General features: G+C 42.8%; 1 protein-coding gene across 4 annotated transcripts in view; it reads right to left on the bottom strand.

Moving 5' to 3' along the window:
- The window catches only part of HGD (homogentisate 1,2-dioxygenase), a 55816-nt gene that overhangs the window by 10529 nt on the left and 23573 nt on the right, over nt 1-21714 (bottom strand). For 2 of the 4 annotated variants that reach the window (XM_033211096.1, XM_033211093.1), the window contains exons 5-12: nt 15566-15625; nt 13757-13848; nt 10106-10140; nt 9200-9279; nt 8537-8636; nt 6590-6714; nt 3891-3995; nt 580-706 (exon numbers count right to left, since the gene is read on the bottom strand). In XM_033211096.1, coding sequence (XP_033066987.1) covers nt 580-706; nt 3891-3995; nt 6590-6714; nt 8537-8636; nt 9200-9279; nt 10106-10140; nt 13757-13848; nt 15566-15625 — 724 coding nt within the window. The remainder of the gene's footprint in view (nt 1-579; nt 707-3890; nt 3996-6589; nt 6715-8536; nt 8637-9199; nt 9280-10105; nt 10141-13756; nt 13849-15565; nt 15626-21714) is intronic. The other 2 variants (XM_033211097.1, XM_033211094.1) reach the window with 1 other exon arrangement.

Raw genomic sequence — 21714 nt, 5'->3', positions numbered from 1 at the left:
TACGTTCCCTCCAACTCTCATGTTGAAATGTGATCTCCGGTGTTGCAGGTGGGGCCTGGTAGGAGGTGTTTGGGTAATGGAGACAGATACCTCATAAATGACTTGATGCCGTCATGACGGTTATGAGTGAGTTCTCACTCTATGAGTTCACATGAGGTTTGGCTGCTCAAAAGAGGCTGGGACTTCCTCTTTTCTCTCTTGCTTGCTCTCCTCATGTGATACGCCAGCTCCCCCCTTGCCTGCCACTATGATTGTGTTTCCTGAGGCCTCATTGGAAGCAGATGCCAGCACCATGCTGCTTGTACAGCCTGCATAACCATGAGCCAAATGAACCTCTTTTCGTTATAAATTAAGTAGCCTCAGGTATTCTTTATAACAACGAAGAATGGACTAGCACAACTACCATCCCTTAAAGAGATTAAAGCTTGGGGATCAGCACTAGGCCTTGTGAGGCAGGATCCTGAATTCAAGCCAGGGTAGGTGTCCAGAAACAACACAGGCATTATTCCCAATGGGTAGTGCTCACTGCTTTGTTGTCTCTTTGGCCTGCAAATGTGGCTTGGTAAAAGAGAGACTTACTATGGTAATAAGGAGGCCTGAAGGTCTTATCAGCAACCCCCCATCGAGGTGGAAAGATGACAAAATCAGCGATGGCCACTCCAGGGCGGACAGACTTGGCAGTCAACACTGTGAAAATGGATGGGTCCTGTGAACACACAAGGAGAGACTGAATGCACGATGCAAGGGAGGTGACAGGACAATGACATATATTTCATGCATACATGAAGGTGTTTGCAAGTGACATGCTAATTTCTTTTTATTTATTTATTTTTATTCAACTTTTAATTTCAACTTTTATTTTAGATACAGGAGTACATGTGCTGGTTTGTTACACGGGTATATTGTGTGACGTTGAGGTCTGGGGTAGGGATCTGATATGGTTTGGCTGTGTCCCCACCCAAATCTCATCCTGAATTATAGTTTCCATAATCCCCACCTGTTGTGAGAAGGACCCAGTGGGAGGTAATTGAATCATGGGGGTGGGTTTTCCTGTGCTGTTCTCGTGATAGTGAATAAGTTTCACAAGATCCGATGGTTTTATAAAGGGCAGTTCCCCTACACATGCTCTCTTGATTACTGCCACATAAGACATGGCTTTGCTCCTCCTTTGCCTTCTGCTATGATTGTGAGGCCTCCCCAGCCATGTGGAATTGTGGATACATTAAACCCCTTTTTCTTTATAAAGTACCCAGTCTCAGGTATTTCTTCATAGCAGTATGAAAATGGACTAATACAGGATCCCATCACCCAGGTAGTGGGCATAATATCCAACAGGTAGTTTTTCTACCCTCCCCCTTCTAGTAGTCTCCAGTGTCTATTTTTCTCATATTTATGTCCAGGGGTGCTCAGTGTTTAGCTCCGACTTGTAAGGAGAACATGCAGCATTTGGTCTTCTATTCCTGCATTAATTTGCTTAGGATTATGGCTTCCAGCTGCATCCATGTTGCTGCAAAGGGACTGCCTAATTTCTGATCAAACAACAGAAGTCTGGGCTTGTCATCAAGGTGCAGTAATCACTCATATGACTTTTTCCTCTTGCTGCGCTTGAATTAACACCAGCTGAAAGGATTCTGAACTGCTTTTTCACCCTGCTGAGCCCACATTACATGCAACCTATTACCCCGTGGGTCTGAGAACCAATAGTGCCTGCTTCTCAATCTCAGGTCAAGTTGACTAGAGCTGAGATGTGCGGCAGAAGAGATGCTCGGAGCGAAGTGGAAATAGAAATAAAGTAAAATCCAAGTTTTGGTGTAGGTGTGCTCCTCTTTGGGAGAACACAGAGATTCCAGACTGTATCCATTGGCAGAAAAGTCTGAGAAGTGGTTCATTGCTTTCCTACCTTTGTTTGACTTTCAGGTCTAAAACACATCATTTACGTCACTAGTCTTCATAGTGGTAGCGTAGGATGGAATAGGTTGAGGGATGAGATTATACTTTTGAAAAATCTTCAGAATTATTTAGTGAAAAGATTGAGATTCAATTTAATTGAAATCAACAATCATGTTCCCTTTCAGATGCGATGCAAGAGTCTGGAGATTCAAAGATCATGGGGATCGATTTCCTGCTTCTTTAGCATTAACTGGGGGGTGGCGGCTGGGCAGTTAATTCTACCTGAAAGGGTCAAAGAGGGCTTCAAAGAGGAGGTGACCTTTGAGGTAAGTATTCAAGAATGAACAGAAAGAAAGAAAAAGAGAGAGAGAAAAAGAGAGAGAGAAAGAGAGAGAGAAGGGAAGGAAGGAGGGAAAGAAGGAAGGAGCACATGTACCCTTGAACCTAAAATAAAAGTTTAAAAGAGAGAGAGAGAGCGGAGAAACCTACACATGTACCCTTGAATCTAAAATAAAAGTTAAAAAAAAAAAAAAAAAGAAAGGAAGGAAGGAAGGTAGGGGGGATGGGAGAAAAAGGGAGGGAGGGAGGAAGGACTAAGGAAGTGGGAAGGAAGAGAAATGACATTTTAATCACAGAAGACACATGAAAGTGCACAGAGATTTTGTTAAGAGGAGATAAGGCTAAAACCCCAGTGCATTGACAGAAGGGAGAGGAGCAAGAGGTGATACTAGAAAATGAGTCCAGGGACAGATGGTGAAGAGCATCAAACACCACGCTTCAGAGCTCAGACTTAATCCTAAGCCATGGGAAACTTGCAAAGGCTTTCTAATGAGTACAGTGGTAGCATGATCAGAACTGAATTTTGGAAAAATAATCATAGCAGCAATACAGAGAAGATTGCACCTGTGTAAATTCAAATAAAAATAAACCCAACGCTTGTTGCTGTGAGCGCTGACATTTCTGCATCTGTCGTGGGAAATGGTCTAAACTATTCAAGCAAAGGTAGTGAAGCAGCAAAGGTGGTGAAGCAGCAAAGGTGGTGAAGTAGCAAAGGTAGTGAAGCAGCAAAGGTGGTGAAGCAGCAAAGGTAGTGAAGCAGCACATCAAACTTTATCAGTGTCTCAGGATCCTTTCTCGTGCTGTTTGTTTGGGGTCTGATATCTCACTTTTCTTTTCCCCTTTGCTTTTATTAAGAGTTGCTGCTGTTCGGAGAGGTAGTTTTGTCCCCCCAGAGATAAACTGAACTAGCTCAGGATGATCCTTTTGCCTCTGAGTCTCTGACTTCTGTTCTAATCATCCTTCCAGCCTGTGGATTAAGTTCATCTCTTATGAAGTGGGCTGCAGAATGAACTGCCCCCCACCCCCGGATCTCAGAACCATCACTTTATTAAGAATGTAGGGTCTTGGGAGCCTGCACTGTAGACCAGACACCTATTTGTGGCCCCCTAACTGAGTGAAAAATACGACCAAGTTCATGCTCTAGAATTTCTTTGGTTTAAACTCAAGCATTGAATGTTATGAGTAACTTTACAAGTGGGCTGTTCGTTCTGTCACTGCCAAATACAGCCAGGAGTGAAGGCACTGGGGTGAGAAGTCAGAGATCGTAGAGGAGACTCTTGAGAGTTGTGAGGTCAGAGACTTCTTCAAATTCACAAAGTTCCTTTCTCCTCATTCTACCACCGACATTACCACGTGGTTGTTTTGGGGGATAAATTTTCCAGAAAGAAACTGTTTATCCACTTAGTTTGGCAAACACAAGTCAGAGTATCACGAATGCCCTGTAGAGAATGAAGCTGTGTTCACAGGGGAATGTTGAGCATCTGGCTTGGCTCCTCTACTAGCTATATTATTTACTCCTTCACCATAAGACAAATGACTATATCTAGGGCTTCCAACGATGACACTGGAAATGTTAGATCTGTAAATGTCAGGAGTCTACTGTGGACCCCTCCCACCAAAGTGTTGCCTCACCCCAGTGCCCCTACAGGGTTCAGACTTACTGCATGGTCAAAGGCCACTGAGTTGATAACCATGAAATTCTTCAAGTTGTACTTGTAGGGTGTATAATTCCCGTGCCAGGCCACAACATTGAATGGGGAGACATCCTAATCACAAAAAGCAGGAAAGGATGATTTTACCATCTAATGCTTTTGTAGCTGTGATCCCACAATATGTACTGGGCATACCTCTCTCTTCTTTTGATTTGATTTTGTTCTTGATTTAATTTTACTGTCCTTTGGGAGAAGTACAACCCTGAATCATTTTGTGGTTGCTCCACACACCCTCTACTTAGCCACTAACCCTATTTTTCTGGTTCATAAGCTGCAGCTGCCTTCTGATCACAAATGCAGCAGAAGCACAGCACATTCTCCAAGTAGTGCCTTTTCAACAATTTTTAACCTAACTGTGAGGATCTGTAGATGTCAGCAATTCTCAAACAATCTGGGCTACCTTCTGTTTCCTGGAGCAGAGAGTACCTGCTGTGATACTTCTCCAGGTAATTTCAGCCTAGAGGAACTTGCAATAGACACAGTGCCTGGGTTGGTGAGTCCAGGAGAGGGGAGAAGGCCTCTAAAAGTTCCCACTCCAAGGACTTGAGATTTCAGAGCAATCCTAACATAATACTTCTTGGTCCTGTCCTGGGGTAGAAGAGGATCAGTGTTCTGCTATAGGAAGGTGGTCCCTTCTGTATCTATGGGTCTGAAAGCTCTAAAGATTTTAATGAAGGCACTACTCATAGAGGCATGGTTAGGGTTAACCGGAATGACTAGAAGTGTTGAGGTATCTGAGCCTAGCAATAGTGGGAAGACAATGCCATTCCTGGGCATGTGGAATAAGGAGGGAAATACTGTTATAGTACTTCAGCAAGAGCTAGGACTATAAAGAAGGGTGCTACCCAGTGGTGTGCTGGTAAATATTTAACAACTAGCACTCTGAAAAAATATATAAAGCATTGACATATAGTGTTTACTGATTTCTAAGGTGGATATAGTCTCACCATGATGATTTTCCAGCTACCAATATGACATCACTGAATACAGAGTTGGACAGAAGTGTGCATATCAGCTTTTGCAAGTCACTATGAATCAGCTCCAGCATACCACTAGGGCTGTCCAACAGGAACTGAGGTCATATGGGGGATGCAGCTACTGCCAGAAACACAGTCCTAAACAGGGAGGAAGCAGGGGAAGAAATCTCCCAATTTGTCTTTTCTCCTGCCTTGCAGTTTCCTGTGGGTTGAACCCAACAGAAGCCAGCTGGCTAGGGAGCCCGGGTGATACAGTTAACCTTCCAGGACACAGATCATGGCAAGAGGGAGAATGGATCAGTGGGGACTCACACAGAGAATAACCAGCACAGGGTCTACCTGGAAAGTGCAAACCTTTCTGGAGGAGATACTGGCTGGTTCTAGAATTGTGGTTCTTTAACAATTGTATGTAAACAATGATCTGGGGAACATGCTTAAAATGAATGTAGGTTTCCATGTCCCATCTCCAGAGCTTATCATTTTTTGCAAGGCTAGAGTAGTATCTGAGGATCTGCATTTTTTTTTTTTTTTTTTGAGAGGGAGTCTTGTTGCTCAGGCTGGAGTGCAATGGCGTGATCTTGGCTCACTGCAACCTCTGCCTCCTGGGTTCAAGCAATTCTCCTGCCTCAGCCTCCCAAGTAGCTGGGATTACAGGTGTGCACCACCACATCTGGCTAATTTTTGTATTTTAGTAGAGACGGGGTTTTGCCATGTTCGCCAGGCTGGTGTTGAACTCCCGACCTCAGATGATCCATCTGCTTCGGCCTCCCAAAGTGCTGGGATTACAGGGATGAGCCACCGCTCCCGGCCTAGGATCTGCATTTTAAACAAGTCTCCTTGAGGGTTTCTGATGCAAATAGCCCTGGAATTTTGAGAGACCCTGACCCAGAGAAAATGAAAATAACAATGTGTCTGCTTCAAGGGTTAGTTTTAAGTGCCAAACTGGTTGGCCTCAGCTGGTTGGCATTATCTCTAGATGTTGCCTGAGAAGAATAACATAACTTGGACAATATAAGGAAATAACGCTAAACAGAAGAGATCTTTGGGTTCTTCTTATTATATGATTATTTTATTCTAATATATATTCAGTATATTTCATAATATGTTATAGAGTCCATATTACATTGTTGTTATTATTATTCATTAATATCTGTGCCTTTGCTTGTGTCCTGAATTTGCCAGCCTGGTGGTACAAACCAAGCCAAGCTAATTAACTGAATTCTACTTGTTTTGTAGAATTGCTTGTATTTGAAATAGGGTGGTATTGGAGAGTATAAATCTTGGTTGATCTGTTAACTCATTTCCTTTTCACAACATATTATGCTGCCCATATATTATGTTTTCCATACCATTTATAGAGACCTACATATTGCTAAGATTTTCATTGCTTGGTAAGTAGAAAGGGCACAGCCTTTGGAGTCAGACAGATATGGGTTCAAATGCTGGTTCTGCCACTTACTGTGAAGTTGGTAAATTATTTATCATTACTGGCCTTTTTCATGACTATGAAGGTACCACTGACTACTAGAACTATTTGCTTTATCTGTAGTGCCATAGTGGTATGATAACAATGAAAGGATATATGTAAAGTTTCTAATATTCGCCTTGGCAATCAGTAAGTGCTCAATCACTCTTCATTTCCTCCCCTGCCTGCCAACCCTCTTACTTTACCTGTTTGGCAGCAAACAGCTTGCCCTGGTATTTATTAATGACAGTGTAACCACCTGGTACTTGGCGATCCTCATACCAGGCAACGGGTATCAAGAAATCACGAGGATTGGCCAAGCCATTGGCCCCTAGAACACAGTAACCCAAAAGTCTTTTAGAAACTTCCAAAACATAGGAAAGATGCCCATGGTTGCATGAAGAGAAAGGCTTTCTTTCATGTCAAGAGCCACTCCACAAATTGTTTTCATTGCTCAAAGATTCACTGGATTTCCAGTCTGGTACCTTTTAGGAAGACCCAAGGAATCTGGTCAGGAAAAAATTCACAAAAACCAGCATTACCTTCTAAGGTTGTGGAGTGACTCTGGTTGACAAAACCACCTTATATGCATTATCTTATCACTACAGGTGAGGGGAAGGGAAAAGAGAAAGAGACCTGAAAAGAGGAAAAGGGAATATCTGATAGAACTCCAGAACTTTTTCTTTTGAAGGAACGCTTGAATACTCTAGAACTCATGACAGTCCTTGATCTCAGATAGGAAGGGTTACACGCTGTTGCCTAAGGCATGCCTCTGCTCCTTAGACAGAATTCAGATTCCAAGTCTGAAAACTGCTCTCCAGCCTGAAAAACCCTGTCTGCCACTCAGGAAGAAGTATTTAGGACCTGCCTGCTTACCTTTGGTTAGGAGTGAGTGTTTCCTCCAGAGAAAGAAAATAAATCAAAAGAGCAAACATGAAAAACGTACATGCAAAAACAATGTAACTCTGACAGGAGCGAGCTGAGGAGTGTTTTACCATTTCCAGCTCCTGGGGTTAAAAAAAATAAGCCCCCGGCTGGTTAGCAAATTATAGATATTTTCCAGAGGGTACATGTTCCATGCAACCTGGAGGCTATGCTGACTATAGAGCAGCAGGAAGCCAGAGCAGAGTGGGAAGAGTGGGCGGTGAACAGGATGACAGACGGCCCACCACGGCTCCAGCTGCCTCTTGCTGCCTCCCACCTTCCTCTGCATATTTGGATTCCTCAGGGGAGTTGACCAGAAGGCACACATTGGCCTGTCCCTGTTTGCTCTAAAAAGCTGTTGACAAGGAAGGGAAGAACTGGGAGATGTGACCAAAGAGGAAACCAAGGGCCAATTTTCCCAGTCACTCCTTTCACTCCAAGAGACAGTTTGAGAACCCCTCCTAACATTTTCACTTCCTCCAGCTTGCCAGAAGAATGGGGGCTGGGGGGACCTTGGTTCACTTTTGAATGTTTTGATCTGCCTCCTGGAGTGTGGTTTCTAGATCCTTCATAGCACTGAGTTATGTACTTTTTTGACTGCTAAGTGTGCGGATTTGGTGGGGTGTACACAGAGGTTCGTAGACTCTGTGTCACCCAGTCCATCCCTCCTTTCCATAGGAATACAGACCAGGGAGTTTTTATGGCCTTCCTACTTTATAGTCTTACAATATACGAAACAAAAAGCAACCCAAACCAATCCATTAAAAATCTCACTGACTTGACAAAAAGATCTTCCTCGTAATCACAAAGCTCATTCTTACTTGTATGCTTTTGCAAAGCTGTTCCCTTTCCTCTTTACTCTCCTCAACTTTTCATAAAGAATTAGTCAAATTCTTATCTCTTCTGTGGAGCTGTTTTTGGCAACCCTAGCCCACAGTAACCCAAACTTCTATATTCATTCCTGTACACACTATGCAACCAGAAATCTATTACATGCTGGCTTTATCTCCAATGCCTATATACTATTCTAGAGAGATTTATAATGGATTGGTTTGGGTTGCTTTCTGTTCTGCACATATTTTCTGGCAGACCCTTGGTCTAGAGAAGAATTTGGAGAGAAAAGTGGAAGTTTGAGTGAGACAGTGAAGGGAGAAGGATGTTTAACTTTCATGCAATTATCTGTGTCCTACATCTCAAGCGAGGCTTAGAGGCTTGCAATGAAGATTTACCAATTGGTCCAAGGTCAGGTAACTCAAAGTGGACACCGTAGACCTCCAAGAGGTAGCCCCTGGTCTCCTCAAAGACATCTATCCTGAACCGCATTCCTCTCTGGAATGGAAAGCAGACACTGGTGAGCCTTCTGAAATCACAGCTGTAGTTATAAAGAAGCTGCCCAGAGCCATAGCCTGTCCCACATGCAAAAGTAAAGCTCTGGTTTATTGAGCTGCTTGGGAGGTTACCAGAGCAAACATGAGTTAAAAAGAAAAACTTAAATTCTAATCACATATTGACCCAAGCCAATTCTAGTCTACCCTCTCATTGGGTCCAGAGATAACGGAAGCCTGATTTAGCCACATTTAAAAAAAAATGTCCACCTTCACTGCCTCTACTGCCATTAGTGGGAACAGGGCCTTATCCAGAGTGTATGTAAATATTTAGGAAAGTGCAGTGACAAGTGGTCTTTGTTTTAGAATTACGTGCTATATTAAAACAAAGCAGGCACCTGAGCTTGCTTACTCTTCAGCACATGGAACCTTCTGCATAACTCAAATTCCCTTCTCGTTGCCCAGACATGACAGAGTAATTTTAGAGTTGGAAATAGCAGCAGCTGAAACATCTGACTGCTCCTAAATTAGTGAGAGGCAGGGAAGAGAAGGGGACACATCACCAACCTGAATGACGCAGATCTCATTGGGCTGTACAAGCATCTTGCCAAACTCAGTGTAAATGAGAAGGTTCCCTTTCTGGGGAACTGAACAAAAAAAGACAGGGCAGTGGTGAGCAATTCTTTTGGTGTGATAACCATTTCATGAACAGGAAAGGCTTAAGGCTGCATTTGCTTTTTCATTCCAAATGAAAAGAGCTTTCTTGAGTCTCCTGGGGAAAAAGATAAATTCTGACAACTTAGATTAGCTATTTTCCTATCTAGAAGAATGTGAATAAAACAATGACTCTGCTTTTTTGGTCACCAGGCAAGAAACTTGTATATGCACAATTTTGTGACATGGCCAAAAAGGGGTAGCAGAAATAGTATGGAAAATCACCCATTTCTGATAGTTCCAGTGAAAGGCTGATGTTTGCTTGTGTAACATATACACCAAAATGTTGATTCCAAAATATTGATACTAAAAAAACCATCAAATATAATAGGCAGACCAGAACAATCTCTGATAGACTTTACATTTTAGATGGTCTCACGAAAATTTGAATTTAAATTGCAGTTACTAATGATAAACGGGCTTTTACTGAGTGAGTTTGAAGGCAAATACAGTTACCTTAATAAGTTAATACTATTAGTATTAGTCTTCATTTCTTTTCAGCTGCCCAGGTCTCCCACATCAGAAAGGTCCAGAAGGGAAGGGCAAAGACAGAGAGACAAGGAAATAGAGTAGGAGCTTTGAGGTACACTAGAAATCTTTTCCAGACCACCTGTGGCCTCTAGACCTCAGTCTCTGGATTGCACTAAATGAAATAAGACAGATTGGAGAATGAAGGAAAATAATGTGCATAAAATTAGAAAGCAGCTTGTAGTTAGGGGTCAATTAACAATGAGGAGGTCTGAAGTCTTCAGAACTCACCAATCAAGAAGTCCCCATCTGAATTGTAAAAGCATCTGAAATATATAGAGTAATTCTTGTGATTTTCATTTCTAACATTATCTAGACAAATTACTTCATAACACAAATCATTGTTTAGTGCCTATGTACCAAGCTCAGAGCTGGGTATAAAATGGGGAGCAAAATGACCCAGGCTCTGCCCTTGTGGAACTTAGAGTCTAGTGGGGAGTCAGAGAGCAATCAAGTAATTACAGAACAATATCACTGCAGACAGTAGTGATCCTGTGAAAATCAATTTCAAGGGAATGAAAGAATAGGGACTTGGTTAGTTTGAAGAATCAGCAAAGGCTTCTTCAAAGAAGGGACACATTTGACCTGAGATCTGAAGGTGTTATCTAGGTGAGGGTTTGGAGAAAGGAAAGAATGTTCCAGGCAGAAGGAACAGGAAGTGCAAATGCTTAGAAGGAGGAGGGCACGTGGCAGGTTGAAAGAAGTGAATGAAGCTCAGTATGGCTCAAGTGGAGAGAGTGGAGGTGGGCTGATATGAAATTTGACCCAAAGAGAGGCCTCCAGAGCCTTGTCATAGGCTGTGATCTTGTCCCTGATTCATGGCTCACAAATCGCCATTGGGCTTTGGACACAAATGGTCCAGTTCCAGAGGTAGTGTATAATAAGGCAAGAATGCCATTTGCATACTTTGTTTTGCAAAGCCGGTATATAAGTTCCTCTACTTAGGAATTTTAAGCTTACACAGAACTATTAGCTGAAGCCAAAGTCGGGTAGCCTGCTACCAACAGGTGGTCCTAAAGGAAACTCACACAGTGTGACCTGGGACTCAAGAACAGCCCTGGGGAATCTTAGAAATTAAGGATGTTCAAAGGCACATGTTCTCAGGATCTCCTGAGGGCTGGGTCATGGGTCACTGGTCACTCATATTTGGCTCAGAATACATCAATTCAAATATTTTACATATTAAAAGTTCGACTACTTTTGTCGACAATAATTTGGCACCTGGACAAATTGGGCCTCAGAGAAGACTCAGAACCCTTAAGGAGTTGCCTGAACTCAGAGCTAAGGTACCAGCAGGGACCCACTGAAAGCGCCTTCAACTTTGGGCTTCTCCTCTGATGGAACTAAGTCCTCCTGAGCCCTGTTTCGTTGACAGTTCTTGATTTTTTCCTCCTAGGAAGTTCTCATTTAGGTTCCTGATTCTAGTTCACAGGTGCGTTCTAAATGATTTTCTCCATTGTTTTCTTCTTCCTCTTCTTTCTTCTTTCCTCCTCCTCCTCCCCCTCCTGCTCCTCCTCCTCTTCCTCCCCTTCCCCTTCCCCTTCTTCCCCTTCCCCTTCTCCCCTTCCTCTTCTTCTTCTTCTTTCTTCTTCTCCTTCTCCTTCCTCTTCCTTCTTTCTTCCTTCCTCTTCCTCTTCCTCTTCTTCCTCTTCTCCTCTTCCTCTTCTTCCTCTTCCTCTTCCTTCCTCCTCCTCCTCTTCCTCTTCCTCTTCTTCTTTTCTTCTTCTTCCTCTTCCTCTTCTTCCTCTTCCTCCTCCTCTTCTTCCTCCTCTTCCTCTTCTTCTTCTTTTCTTTTCTTCTCTTCTTCTTATTCCTCTTCCTCTTCCTCCTCTTCCTCTCCTTCTCTTCTCCTTCTCCTTCTCCTTCTTCTTTCGATGGAGTCTCACACTGTCCGGCCTGGAGTGTAATGGCATGATCTCAGCTCACTGCAACCTCCGGCTCCCATGTTCAAGCAATTCTCCTTCCTCAGCCTCTGGCCTGGAGTGTAATGGCATGATCTCAGCTCACTGCAACCTCCGGCTCCCAGGTTCAAGCAATTCTCCTTCCTCAGCCTCCTGAGTAGCTGGGATTACAGGTGCCCGCCACCACGCCTGGCTAATTTTTTGTATTTTTTAGTAGAGATGGGGTTTCACTATATTGGCCAAGCTGGTCTCAAGTTCTTGACCTCGTGATCTGCCCACCTCGGCCTCTCAAAGTGCTGGGATTACAGGCGTGAGTCACTGTGGCTGGACTCCATTGTCTTTTTCTAAAGACAACAAGAATGACCCCCTTTTGGGTACCATGTTTGGTTTCCAGTTTGGAGGTGCATTCTAAACAGTCTTCTCCATTGTTTTTTCTCCCAAAATTTAGCACAACTGGCTTGCTTGCACATTTGCGTGACTGTCATTTTTGTACATAAACGAGAGACTGAGCTCCTCAGCTCTGAAGAGAAAGGGCATTTTGTTCCTCCCAGCTGAAAGGCACCCTGGGTGACTAGGAGCTGAGTTGCAGTGTCTGGGGGATTCATCCCTTGTGATGTGCAGTGGCCCTACAGGGACCCCCCCCAAAATAGTTTAAAAAGATTTGTCCCGGAAACGTGTATAAGAGCTGACCAGTTGGCATTTTGAGGCCTGTCAGAGGTGCTAGATCTCTGGAGAGAGAAACTAAGACAGGTAAGAGGGTGGAGACGACTCAGCAGTGAAACACTGTGGAGTCCTGCCTACAAACAGTACACCAATCCACCACCCAAAAAACCCCTAGGCCACAGCTCAGTTCCAAAAAAAAAAAAACCGGGTACACAAATAATCTAAGAATGAGGAAAGACAAGGAGAAAGGTGCCTCTACTTGCAAGTGTTTGCGTAAAATGGAAAAGTTCAAGGGCATGCCAGGGTTTCTAGTACTCCAGCTGGTTACCAATTACAGTCTGTTGTGCACATTTTAAACTGATGGGAAAATTGTATCATTCAGAGCCCAAAGGTCAACCTGCAACTACAGAGTTTCTAAGTTCTCTATTTCTCTGTTTTCTTTTCTGCCTGCTTTAAATCTGCTATTACTTTTCTACTGAGATAAAAACCACAGTTTGGGCCGGGCGCGGTGGCTCCCTCCTGTAATTCCAGCACTTTGGGAGGCCGAGGCAGGCGGATCACAAGGTCAGAAGATAGAGACCATCCTGGCTAACACAGTGAAACCCCCTCTCTACTAAAAATACAAAAACATTAGCCGGGCATAGTGGCGGGCGCCTGTAGTCCCAACTACTCGGGAGACTGAGGCAGGAGAATGGGGTGAACCCGGGAGGCGGAGCTTGCCATGAGCCGAGATCGCGCCACTGCACTCCAGCCTGGGTGACAGAGAAAGACCCCGTCTCAAAACAAAATAAAATAAAACAAGACAAAATACCACAGTTTGGATCTGATGTACACCTTATATGTGTTGATTGATGTCTTATGCCTCCCTAAAATGTATAAAACCAAGCTGTAGCCCAATCATCTTGGGCACATGTTCTCAGGATCTCCTCACGGCTGTGTCCATTGGTCACTCATATTTGGCTCAGAAAAAATCCTTGAAATATTAAACAACAACAACAACAAAAGGATATTTGGACTCAAAGTCAAAACGCCTTTCGATCTACTCCTGCATTCCAGGGCTCCATCCTCCCTTTTCTGTTTACATTGTTATGTGATGTTCTTGTTTATATCACGGATATCAGTCAAGATAAATGCCTTTTGTCTCATTCATTATCATTGTCAATAAATATATATCAATATTGCCTTGAGAAAAAAACCAATAACAAAAATAACTACGTATGTGCATATGTGACTTCAGAAGAGTGAAACCTGGAGTTTGCCTTCTGGCCAACAGCCCTTAGAAGATGGGCATGTCCTGCCCTAGAACTGAGCCACTTACCTGTTCTCCATGGAGGTATTGCAGAGGAAAATGTGGATAGCAAGCCCATTGTTAGACTTTATGTCTCCAGCTCCACACAAGGTGTGCAGGCCCTGGGAGAGAGCCACAGAAGAGGGAAAGGTTAATGTGAATGATGCCCAAGAGGCAGCCCTTCCGCTGGTCCCTGAGGGTCATGAGGTACATTTCTACTAGGGTCTTCCCTTTGGGACCAGTGGGACATTTGGAATCCAGGCAGCCTCTGAGGAGCCTGAATTACTGACTCATGTTTGGTAGTTTGTGGTTTACCCTAGTCTCCAGCCATGGCCTAAATCTGGATTGTCTCAGTGGCTATATCAGAAGAATTTACAGAGCATCAGTTCATTACTTGGTATTTTATCAATTTGATGCTTGACATCAACTGGAAGAAGAGATTCTGTTGGAGGTACCATCAGGCATCTAGGAGGCTTGGGGAGGAAGGCTGCAGCATCAGGGACCAGTTAATGCCCCTCAAGTACACTCTACTATGGGCAGCCCTCTGCTTATGAATAGGGTCAGCCTAATCTCTCTGGAACAGGGCAGAGGACTGCATTCTGACAGACTGTAATTCTCTCTGCTGTGTGACCAGATGATCCACAGTGCAAGAAACCTTAACACATGGGTTTTCTCAAAAGAGCCCTCAGCCTCAAACCTGCAGATAGAAAGCCAAAAGGAGGGAGCTCTGTTCCTCCAGATAGCTACAATTCACACAAAAAAGAAGATGGGGGTATCATTTTGTATTTTAACTCAATTTGTAAGTTTAGGGTGTATTTAAGTGAGTCTATGCAGGGTTTGGAGCATTTAATAAAGATGAGAACTTCAAGATGTTTCTAACAATTTGTCCTGTGGCTGGGCACTTGGACTGTCCCTAAGTAAGCCATGGGCTGAGGCTGGTCTGCAGAACCCTCCACTGGTCTCTTTGAGTCCCACTTCCTTAGAGCTCCTTTCTCCTCTCCCCCAGATACTCCTTGCTCTGGGCAGTTATTCCAATACTCCCGGGACCTATAACTACCAAACAGAGCTTCCAATCAGCATTGTACTAACTAGAGTTGCCATGCTGAATTGACGCCATTCTAGCCCAAGCATCTACTTCAGGGAGATCATGAACTTGGATGGGAAATATTTTATATTTACTTCTGCTAATCTCTGAGTGAAATTTATCATTTCCTTCAACTAACATGAATGTAGGCAACAAATCACAGTGGTATTAGAGGCGCCTGTAACTTTATCAATGATAAAAGTCATGGATATCACATTATAGTCGTTATAGATTCCTCAAAATATATTTATGCTCATACCATAATTATTAGATGTTTTCCATAGATTATGATTTAGCACATTACCAAGAAAGCATATGAATGACTATAAACCAAATCAAATTTGTTTTTAATAGTATTTTTATCATTATATTTCAATATCATTAGCTTCTTTGTAATTTTATATAATTTATTTTATACATTCATAAACAAAGACATCATCAGACTATCAAAGTGAGCAAAATGATTAAAAGCCCCCGTTCTAGCCAAAAGAAAGGAGCTTAAGTAGGAAAATGTTCAATTGCCATTGACCTTTCTGAGATGTAAATAGTTCATGAATACCCTTTGGTGTCAGGGGCCATATGGTTTCTGTAAGTAAGACATCCCTCTGCCAGCCCCCAAAGCATACGCAGGTGGTTTTGTCTCTGCTGCCTCCTGATAGGGCTGCTTCTCCTTGGCTTTCAGCCTGCAAATGGTTGGCTCACTCACCACAGAAGAGAGGAGGGCAGTAGGAAGGGTGTGGATGGGACTGACTTACACTCACAAAGTCTACTTTCTTCTGAGATGCTTTTGGAATCTCAAATGGTTTCCATCTAAGCTGGAAAAAAAATACGCATACAGAAAAATTACTTCATAAGGGTAAACCACAGACCTTCTAAATAAATAGCATCAATTACATAGAAAAGAAAGGACAGCTATCCCCTCTGTGAGGCTCTACTTGTGATTTTGTTATTTTAAAATGATTATCCATCATTTCCTTAAAGGGAATCTTGTTAGTGTGTATGTTATTTGTGCACGTGCACATGCGCTTGTGTGTGTTTAAAACTAAATGAATATAAACTGCTTTTGTTCCTTAGCACTTTAAATTATAAAAACAAAAGAAAACCATTGCTTCCTCTTTTAGAAGCCATTTGTTTCTTTTAACATTTTGCTCAGGCACATCAGTGAGTTTTGACTGATGCTGCTTTTCATGCTATTTATAATCAGGTCCCTTTCCTGTCATGCCAGCCTCTCTGTGTGGGCTCCTGACACTGCAGGGGAAGGTTCTACTTCTACTTCAAGCCCTTAGAGTTCTAAATTATTTTTTTAAGAGAACGAAAGAGCACCCAGCTGAGATCTGATTTGGTAAATGCAGTACCAGGTTCAGCTGCTTTACCAAACCCCACGTTTGTCCCTAGGCTGCCTGAGAGTTCAGTTTAAATCACAACAATCTTTAATTTAACAATGAAATGACCTAAGGAAGAGGGGAGGAAAATCAGTAGGTTTAGGCCCTTCTTGAAGTGTCAGCCCAGCGCTTATTAATCAACCTGGCGGCAGGCCTGACTTAGCCAGGCTGGCAGCTGATAAGCCCAGCTGCCACATTTCATGGAGTGACCTGCACCCTGAGGACTAGCTCCAATGGCTGCAGCATCTGGTCAAGGTGGGCATGGCAGGACCTCCATCAGGTCATAGGGCTCAGTTCATTCTGTATTTCAGGGAGGCAGCCAGATGGGAAAGGAAACAGCAAGTGGAAAAGGCAGCCCTGGGATTACTCTGCCTCTCTGATATAAACAATCAGGCAGCAGCCTTCATTTCTTAAAAGCAAAGCAGGATGGTTACATTCTAAGATACTTAAAAAGGATGTAAAATGTTGATTTGGGAAACAGTGCTGAAATCATGCTTCAGAAAGAAGGAAATGCTTTAGGACTAATTTCATTAAGGATGGTATCTCTTAGGGGTGTAAATAGGGGGACCTGAGGGCAAGGATCTAGGAAATGGTTTCTCAACCTTGGCACTACTGACAGTTTGCACCAAATAATTCTTTGTTGTTGGGAGGTGTTCTGTGCATTGTGGGATGTTTAGCATCATCCATGGCCTGCCTCCACCAGGCTCCAGTGGCATTCCACCAGGTTGTAACAACCAAAAATGTCTCCAGACATTGCCAAACATCATTTGGGGGGAAATTTTCTCCCAGTTGAGAACCACTGACCTAGGAGGATATTTCTCTGACATCAGGAAGTGCCACAGCTAAGCATTGCTGGATTTTTTAGGGGAAGTTCTGGTTTACCACTAACCATTACCTGCTGCTTCCTTCTATAGTAACAGAGCAGAGTATTTATACTCAGGAAATTGTTAGGAAGACTATAATACCTAGAATCCTAGTTTCAGAAAGAAAATCCAGAAAGAGTCATCTTTCAGGATTTCCAGTAGAAGGGATTTAAGTATCAGATCAATGGTTGCCTGGGTAACCTTTTAGCTCTATCCAGAGATTCTCAATCCTGGCTACCCATGAGAATCACATGGAGAGCCTTTGAGACCAAGACCAAATTAAATCAGAATCTGTGAAGGTAAGGCCCAGACATAGATATTTTATAAAAGTTCTTCTAATGTGCAGCTAGGATTTAAGAATCAGCACACCCAGTTCAGAGGTTCTGTGATTCTTGTATTGGTGAACCAAGCATCACACTCAGAAAAGTCCACCCAGTCAACCAACCAACCAACCAACTGATCAATCAACTAAATTCTAGCATCTTGGGCCATATGTGGCAGTGACAATGCCAGTTACTAAATAGCAAGAATGATTAATTAGTACAAGTCTAAGGATTTATAAATCTAAGGAAAAAAGTGACCAAGAAAAAAGAAGAAAGAGCAAGGGGAAAGAAAGGAGAGGGAGAGGGAGAGAGAGAGAGAAAGAGAAATCCCAGTATCTGGGGATTTCCTGCCTGGTTTGTTGTACTGGGACGACACCTTTGTACATCTGCCTGATGTTAAAATACCTGTGGTAAGGCCAGGGGTGGTGGCTCATATCTGTAATCACAGCATTTTGGGAGGCCAAGGTGGGTGGATCACGAGGTCAGGAGTTTGAGACAAACCTGGCCAACATAGTGAAACTCCATCTCTACTAAAAATACAAAAATTAGCTGGGTTTGGTGGTGTGCACCTATAATCCCAGCTACTTGGGAGGCTGAGGCAGGAGAATCATCTGAACCCAGGAGGTGGAGGTTGCAGTGACCCAAGACCTCACCATTGCACTCCAGCTTGCGCAACAGAGTGAGACTCTTAGAGAAAACAAACAAACAAACAAACAAACCTGTTGTGAATAGAAACAAAGTCCTGGCCCTCAGAGAAGGGGTTTGTTTTCTTTGAGTGGAAAAGACTGAGTCAGAGAGAATGGTGGGTTGACCAGTTCAGCTGGTCATTTTTCAAGGTCTTCTGCAGCACATTAGCTCTCAAGTCATGAGAAGAGAGAGCCTGGAGTGGTGGATGAAAATGCAACTACATTTCATATTGAGGAGAGCATACCTTCAATAGGCCCACAATCTGGAAGAAGCAACAAGCTTGATGAACCTTCTCTAATGCAAAAAGTGATCCCCACCAAATGACAGAGATGGTATACAGAGAGGAGTCATTTATCGGTTGGCCCTGATGGCAGAAGATTATGCAGAGTCTATATTCAGATCGTACTGGGCCTGTATCATGAAGGATGATAAAATTCCCAAGGTGGTTCTAATAAACTCAGTACTCACAAGAGAAAGCAGAGATTTTGGTTGGAGCTCTGATGTTATATTTTGGTAAGTGTGAGGAGGGAGATTTGAGCAGAGGATTAATAGGAAGAGTCCATGGAGTGCATGGTAGAAACATCTATTAAAGCCAGCTGCAGCTTCATTGTATGCTGTGGAGCGGTAACTCTCTGATCCTAGGTCAAACCAAAAGGACAGTGCACTGAAGACTTGGTTTTTGCTACTGTCTCTGTTCCCATTTACTCTGTGATCTTTAGGAAAGCTATTTTCTCTCTCCAAATTTTGTTTTCTTCTTACATATAACAACAGGGTGCTGGGTGAGAACTATAGTTCCATAATTCTCTCCAGAGAAGAACCTCTGAAAGAAGTAAAGGATGCTTGCTGACTGATTTAGTCCTTGTTATGGGCTAAATTGTGTCCTCTTCCAAATTTGTGTGTTGAAGCCCTAACCTCCAGTGTGACTATGTTTAGAGATGGGTTTTAAGGTTAAAAGATATCATAAATGTGGGGCCCTAATCTGATAGGATTGATGGCCTTATAAGAAGAAGAGATCTCTCTCTCTCTGCATGTACTCAGAGGATAGGCCATGTGAGGATACAGTAAGAAGGACTGTCTTTAAACCAAAAAGGAGCCCTCACAAGACATCAACCTGCTAAAACCTTGGACTTGGATTCTCAGTTTTCAGAACGATAAGAAGATACATTTCTGTTGTTTACACTACCCAGTCTGTGGTATTTTGTTATGGCAGCTTGATCAGACTAATATAGTCCTACAACTTTTCAAAATAGTTTATTTTATTTATACTATATACTCTTGTTAAATAGTTTCTTCTATATAGAATTTACTTATTAAACATTTCAAAAACAATAAAATTAATTGTAACACCCAAGCAAAAGGCTTGATTATAGTAGGCGTTAATATTTGTTGAATGACTGAATAGATGAATAAATCTAAGGCACTAAGAACATTGCTAAGAACAAGACTAAAGCAAATTTTTGAGATCTTTTTTTTTTCTGGGATGGAGTCTCGCTCTGTCACCCAGACTGGAGTGCAGTGGCACGATATCGGCTCACTGTAACCTTCATCTCCTGGGTTCAAGTGATTCTTCTGCCTCAGGCTCCTAAGTAGCGGGGACTACAGGTGTATGCCACCACGCCCGGCTAGTTTTTGTACTTTTAGTAGAGACGAGGTTTCACCATGTTGGCCAGGCTGGTCTCGAACTTCTGACCTCAGGTGATCCACCTGCTTTGCCCTTCCAAAGTGCTGGGATTACAGACATGAGTCACTGTGCCCGACCTGTGAGATCTTTTGGAAGTCAAAATAACATTCAGGCAATAGCCAGAAAACCAAATATTTCTAAAAGTCCAAAGGTGATTTCTAAAATGTCAGTTCTTCATACATGTGTGAAATCATCACTTCCATATCTTTTCTTTTTTAAAAAAACTTTTTTCCAATCCTGCTACTTCTGTAGATCACTTCTATATCTTTTCTGACTTTCTGTTCAATTGTTCTATCAACAGTTGAGAGAGGGGTGTTGAAGTCTCCAACTAAAATTGTGGATATGTCTATTTATCCTTTTAGTTATATTATTGCTTCACATATTTTACAACTGTATTCTATGAGTTCTATTGGAAGATAAACTTTTACTTGCTAGAAATGAGGTGGTCAAAAATAATTTGAAAGCATCTTTAAGGGTGTCCAAAGTTAGAATTAAAAATTATTTAAGATTACCAAAGAGAAAGACAGAATTGGTGTCAACATTTGATGATCAAGATTCAAAATTCATGCTCAGAAATGAAAAGGAAATATTAGATAATTAACCTAAGTATTTCCAGTTAGAATACTGGGAGTTGAACTAGATGATCCAAGTATCCCTTTCAAAACTGTGATTCTTTAATTTACTGAGATTCCCTCCAAATTTCCCATGGACTCAACTAGATTGGATGACCTGAGTACTCTCAACAACACTGGCTGAGGATAGACAGACATATCATTAGAAGTCAGTACCACCTATCCGAGAATTTTGAAGTAACTTCTAGGTGAAATAGTCATCATAATGTACATATTAGTCTGTTCTCACATTGCTATAAAGAAATACCTGATACTGGGTAATTTATAAAGAAAAGAGGTTTAATTGGCTCACGGTTTTTCAGACTGTACAGGAAGCATGATGCTGGCATCTGCTCAGCTTCTGAGGAGGCCTCAGGAAATGTACAATCATGACAGAACGTGAAGCAGGAGCAGACATGGCTTACATTGCGGGAACAGGAGTGAGAAAGAGAGGGGGGAGAAAGAGAGAGAGAGAGAGAGAGGTGGGAGGTGCCGCACACTTTTAATGAGCAGACCTCATGAGAACTCACTCACTAGCATGAGGACAGTACCAACACGGATGGCGCTAAACCATTCTTGAGAAACTGCCCCCAAGATCTGATCACCTCCTGCCAGGCCCCACCTCCAACATTAGGGATTACAATTTGATATGAAATTTGGGTGGGGACACAGATCCAAACCATATTATTCTGCCCTTGTCTCCTCCCAAATCTTCTGTCCTTCTTACATGTCAAAATATAACCATGCCTTCCCAGCAGTGCCCAAAAGTCTTAACTCATTCTAGCATTAACTCAAATGTCCAAAGTCTCATCCGAGACAAGTTAAGTCCCTTCCACCTATGAGCCTGTAAAATATAAACTAAGTTAGTTACTTCCAAGATACAATGGGGGTATAGACATTAGGTAAATACTCCCATTCCCAAAGGGAGAAATTGGCCAAAACAAAGAGTCTACAGGCTCCATTCATGTCTGAAACACAGCAGGGAAGTCATTAAATTTTAAAGCTCCAAAAAAATCTCCTTTGATCTCATGTCCACAACCAGGGTACACTGGCGTGAGGGGTGGGCTCCCAAGGCCTTGGGCAGCTCCACTCAGGTGGCTTTGCAGGGTTCAGCACCTGCAGCTGCTCTCATGGGCTGCCACTGAGTGCCTGTGGTTTTTCCAGGTGCATGGTGCAATCTGTGGATGGATCTACTTTTCTGGAGTCTAGAGGATGGTAGCCCTCTTCTCATAGCCCCACTAGGCAGTGCCCCAGTGGGAACTCTGTGTGGAAGCTCCAACCCCACATTTCCCCTCCACACTGCCCTAGTAGAGGTTCTCTGTGAGCACTCCGCCCCTGTAGGAGGCCTCTGCCTGAA

This window comes from Trachypithecus francoisi, unplaced genomic scaffold (genome assembly GCF_009764315.1).
Source record: "Trachypithecus francoisi isolate TF-2019V2 unplaced genomic scaffold, Tfra_2.0 Lachesis_group0, whole genome shotgun sequence".
NCBI lineage: Eukaryota > Metazoa > Chordata > Mammalia > Primates > Cercopithecidae > Trachypithecus > Trachypithecus francoisi.
This window is presented reverse-complemented; position numbering and strand designations above follow the sequence as displayed.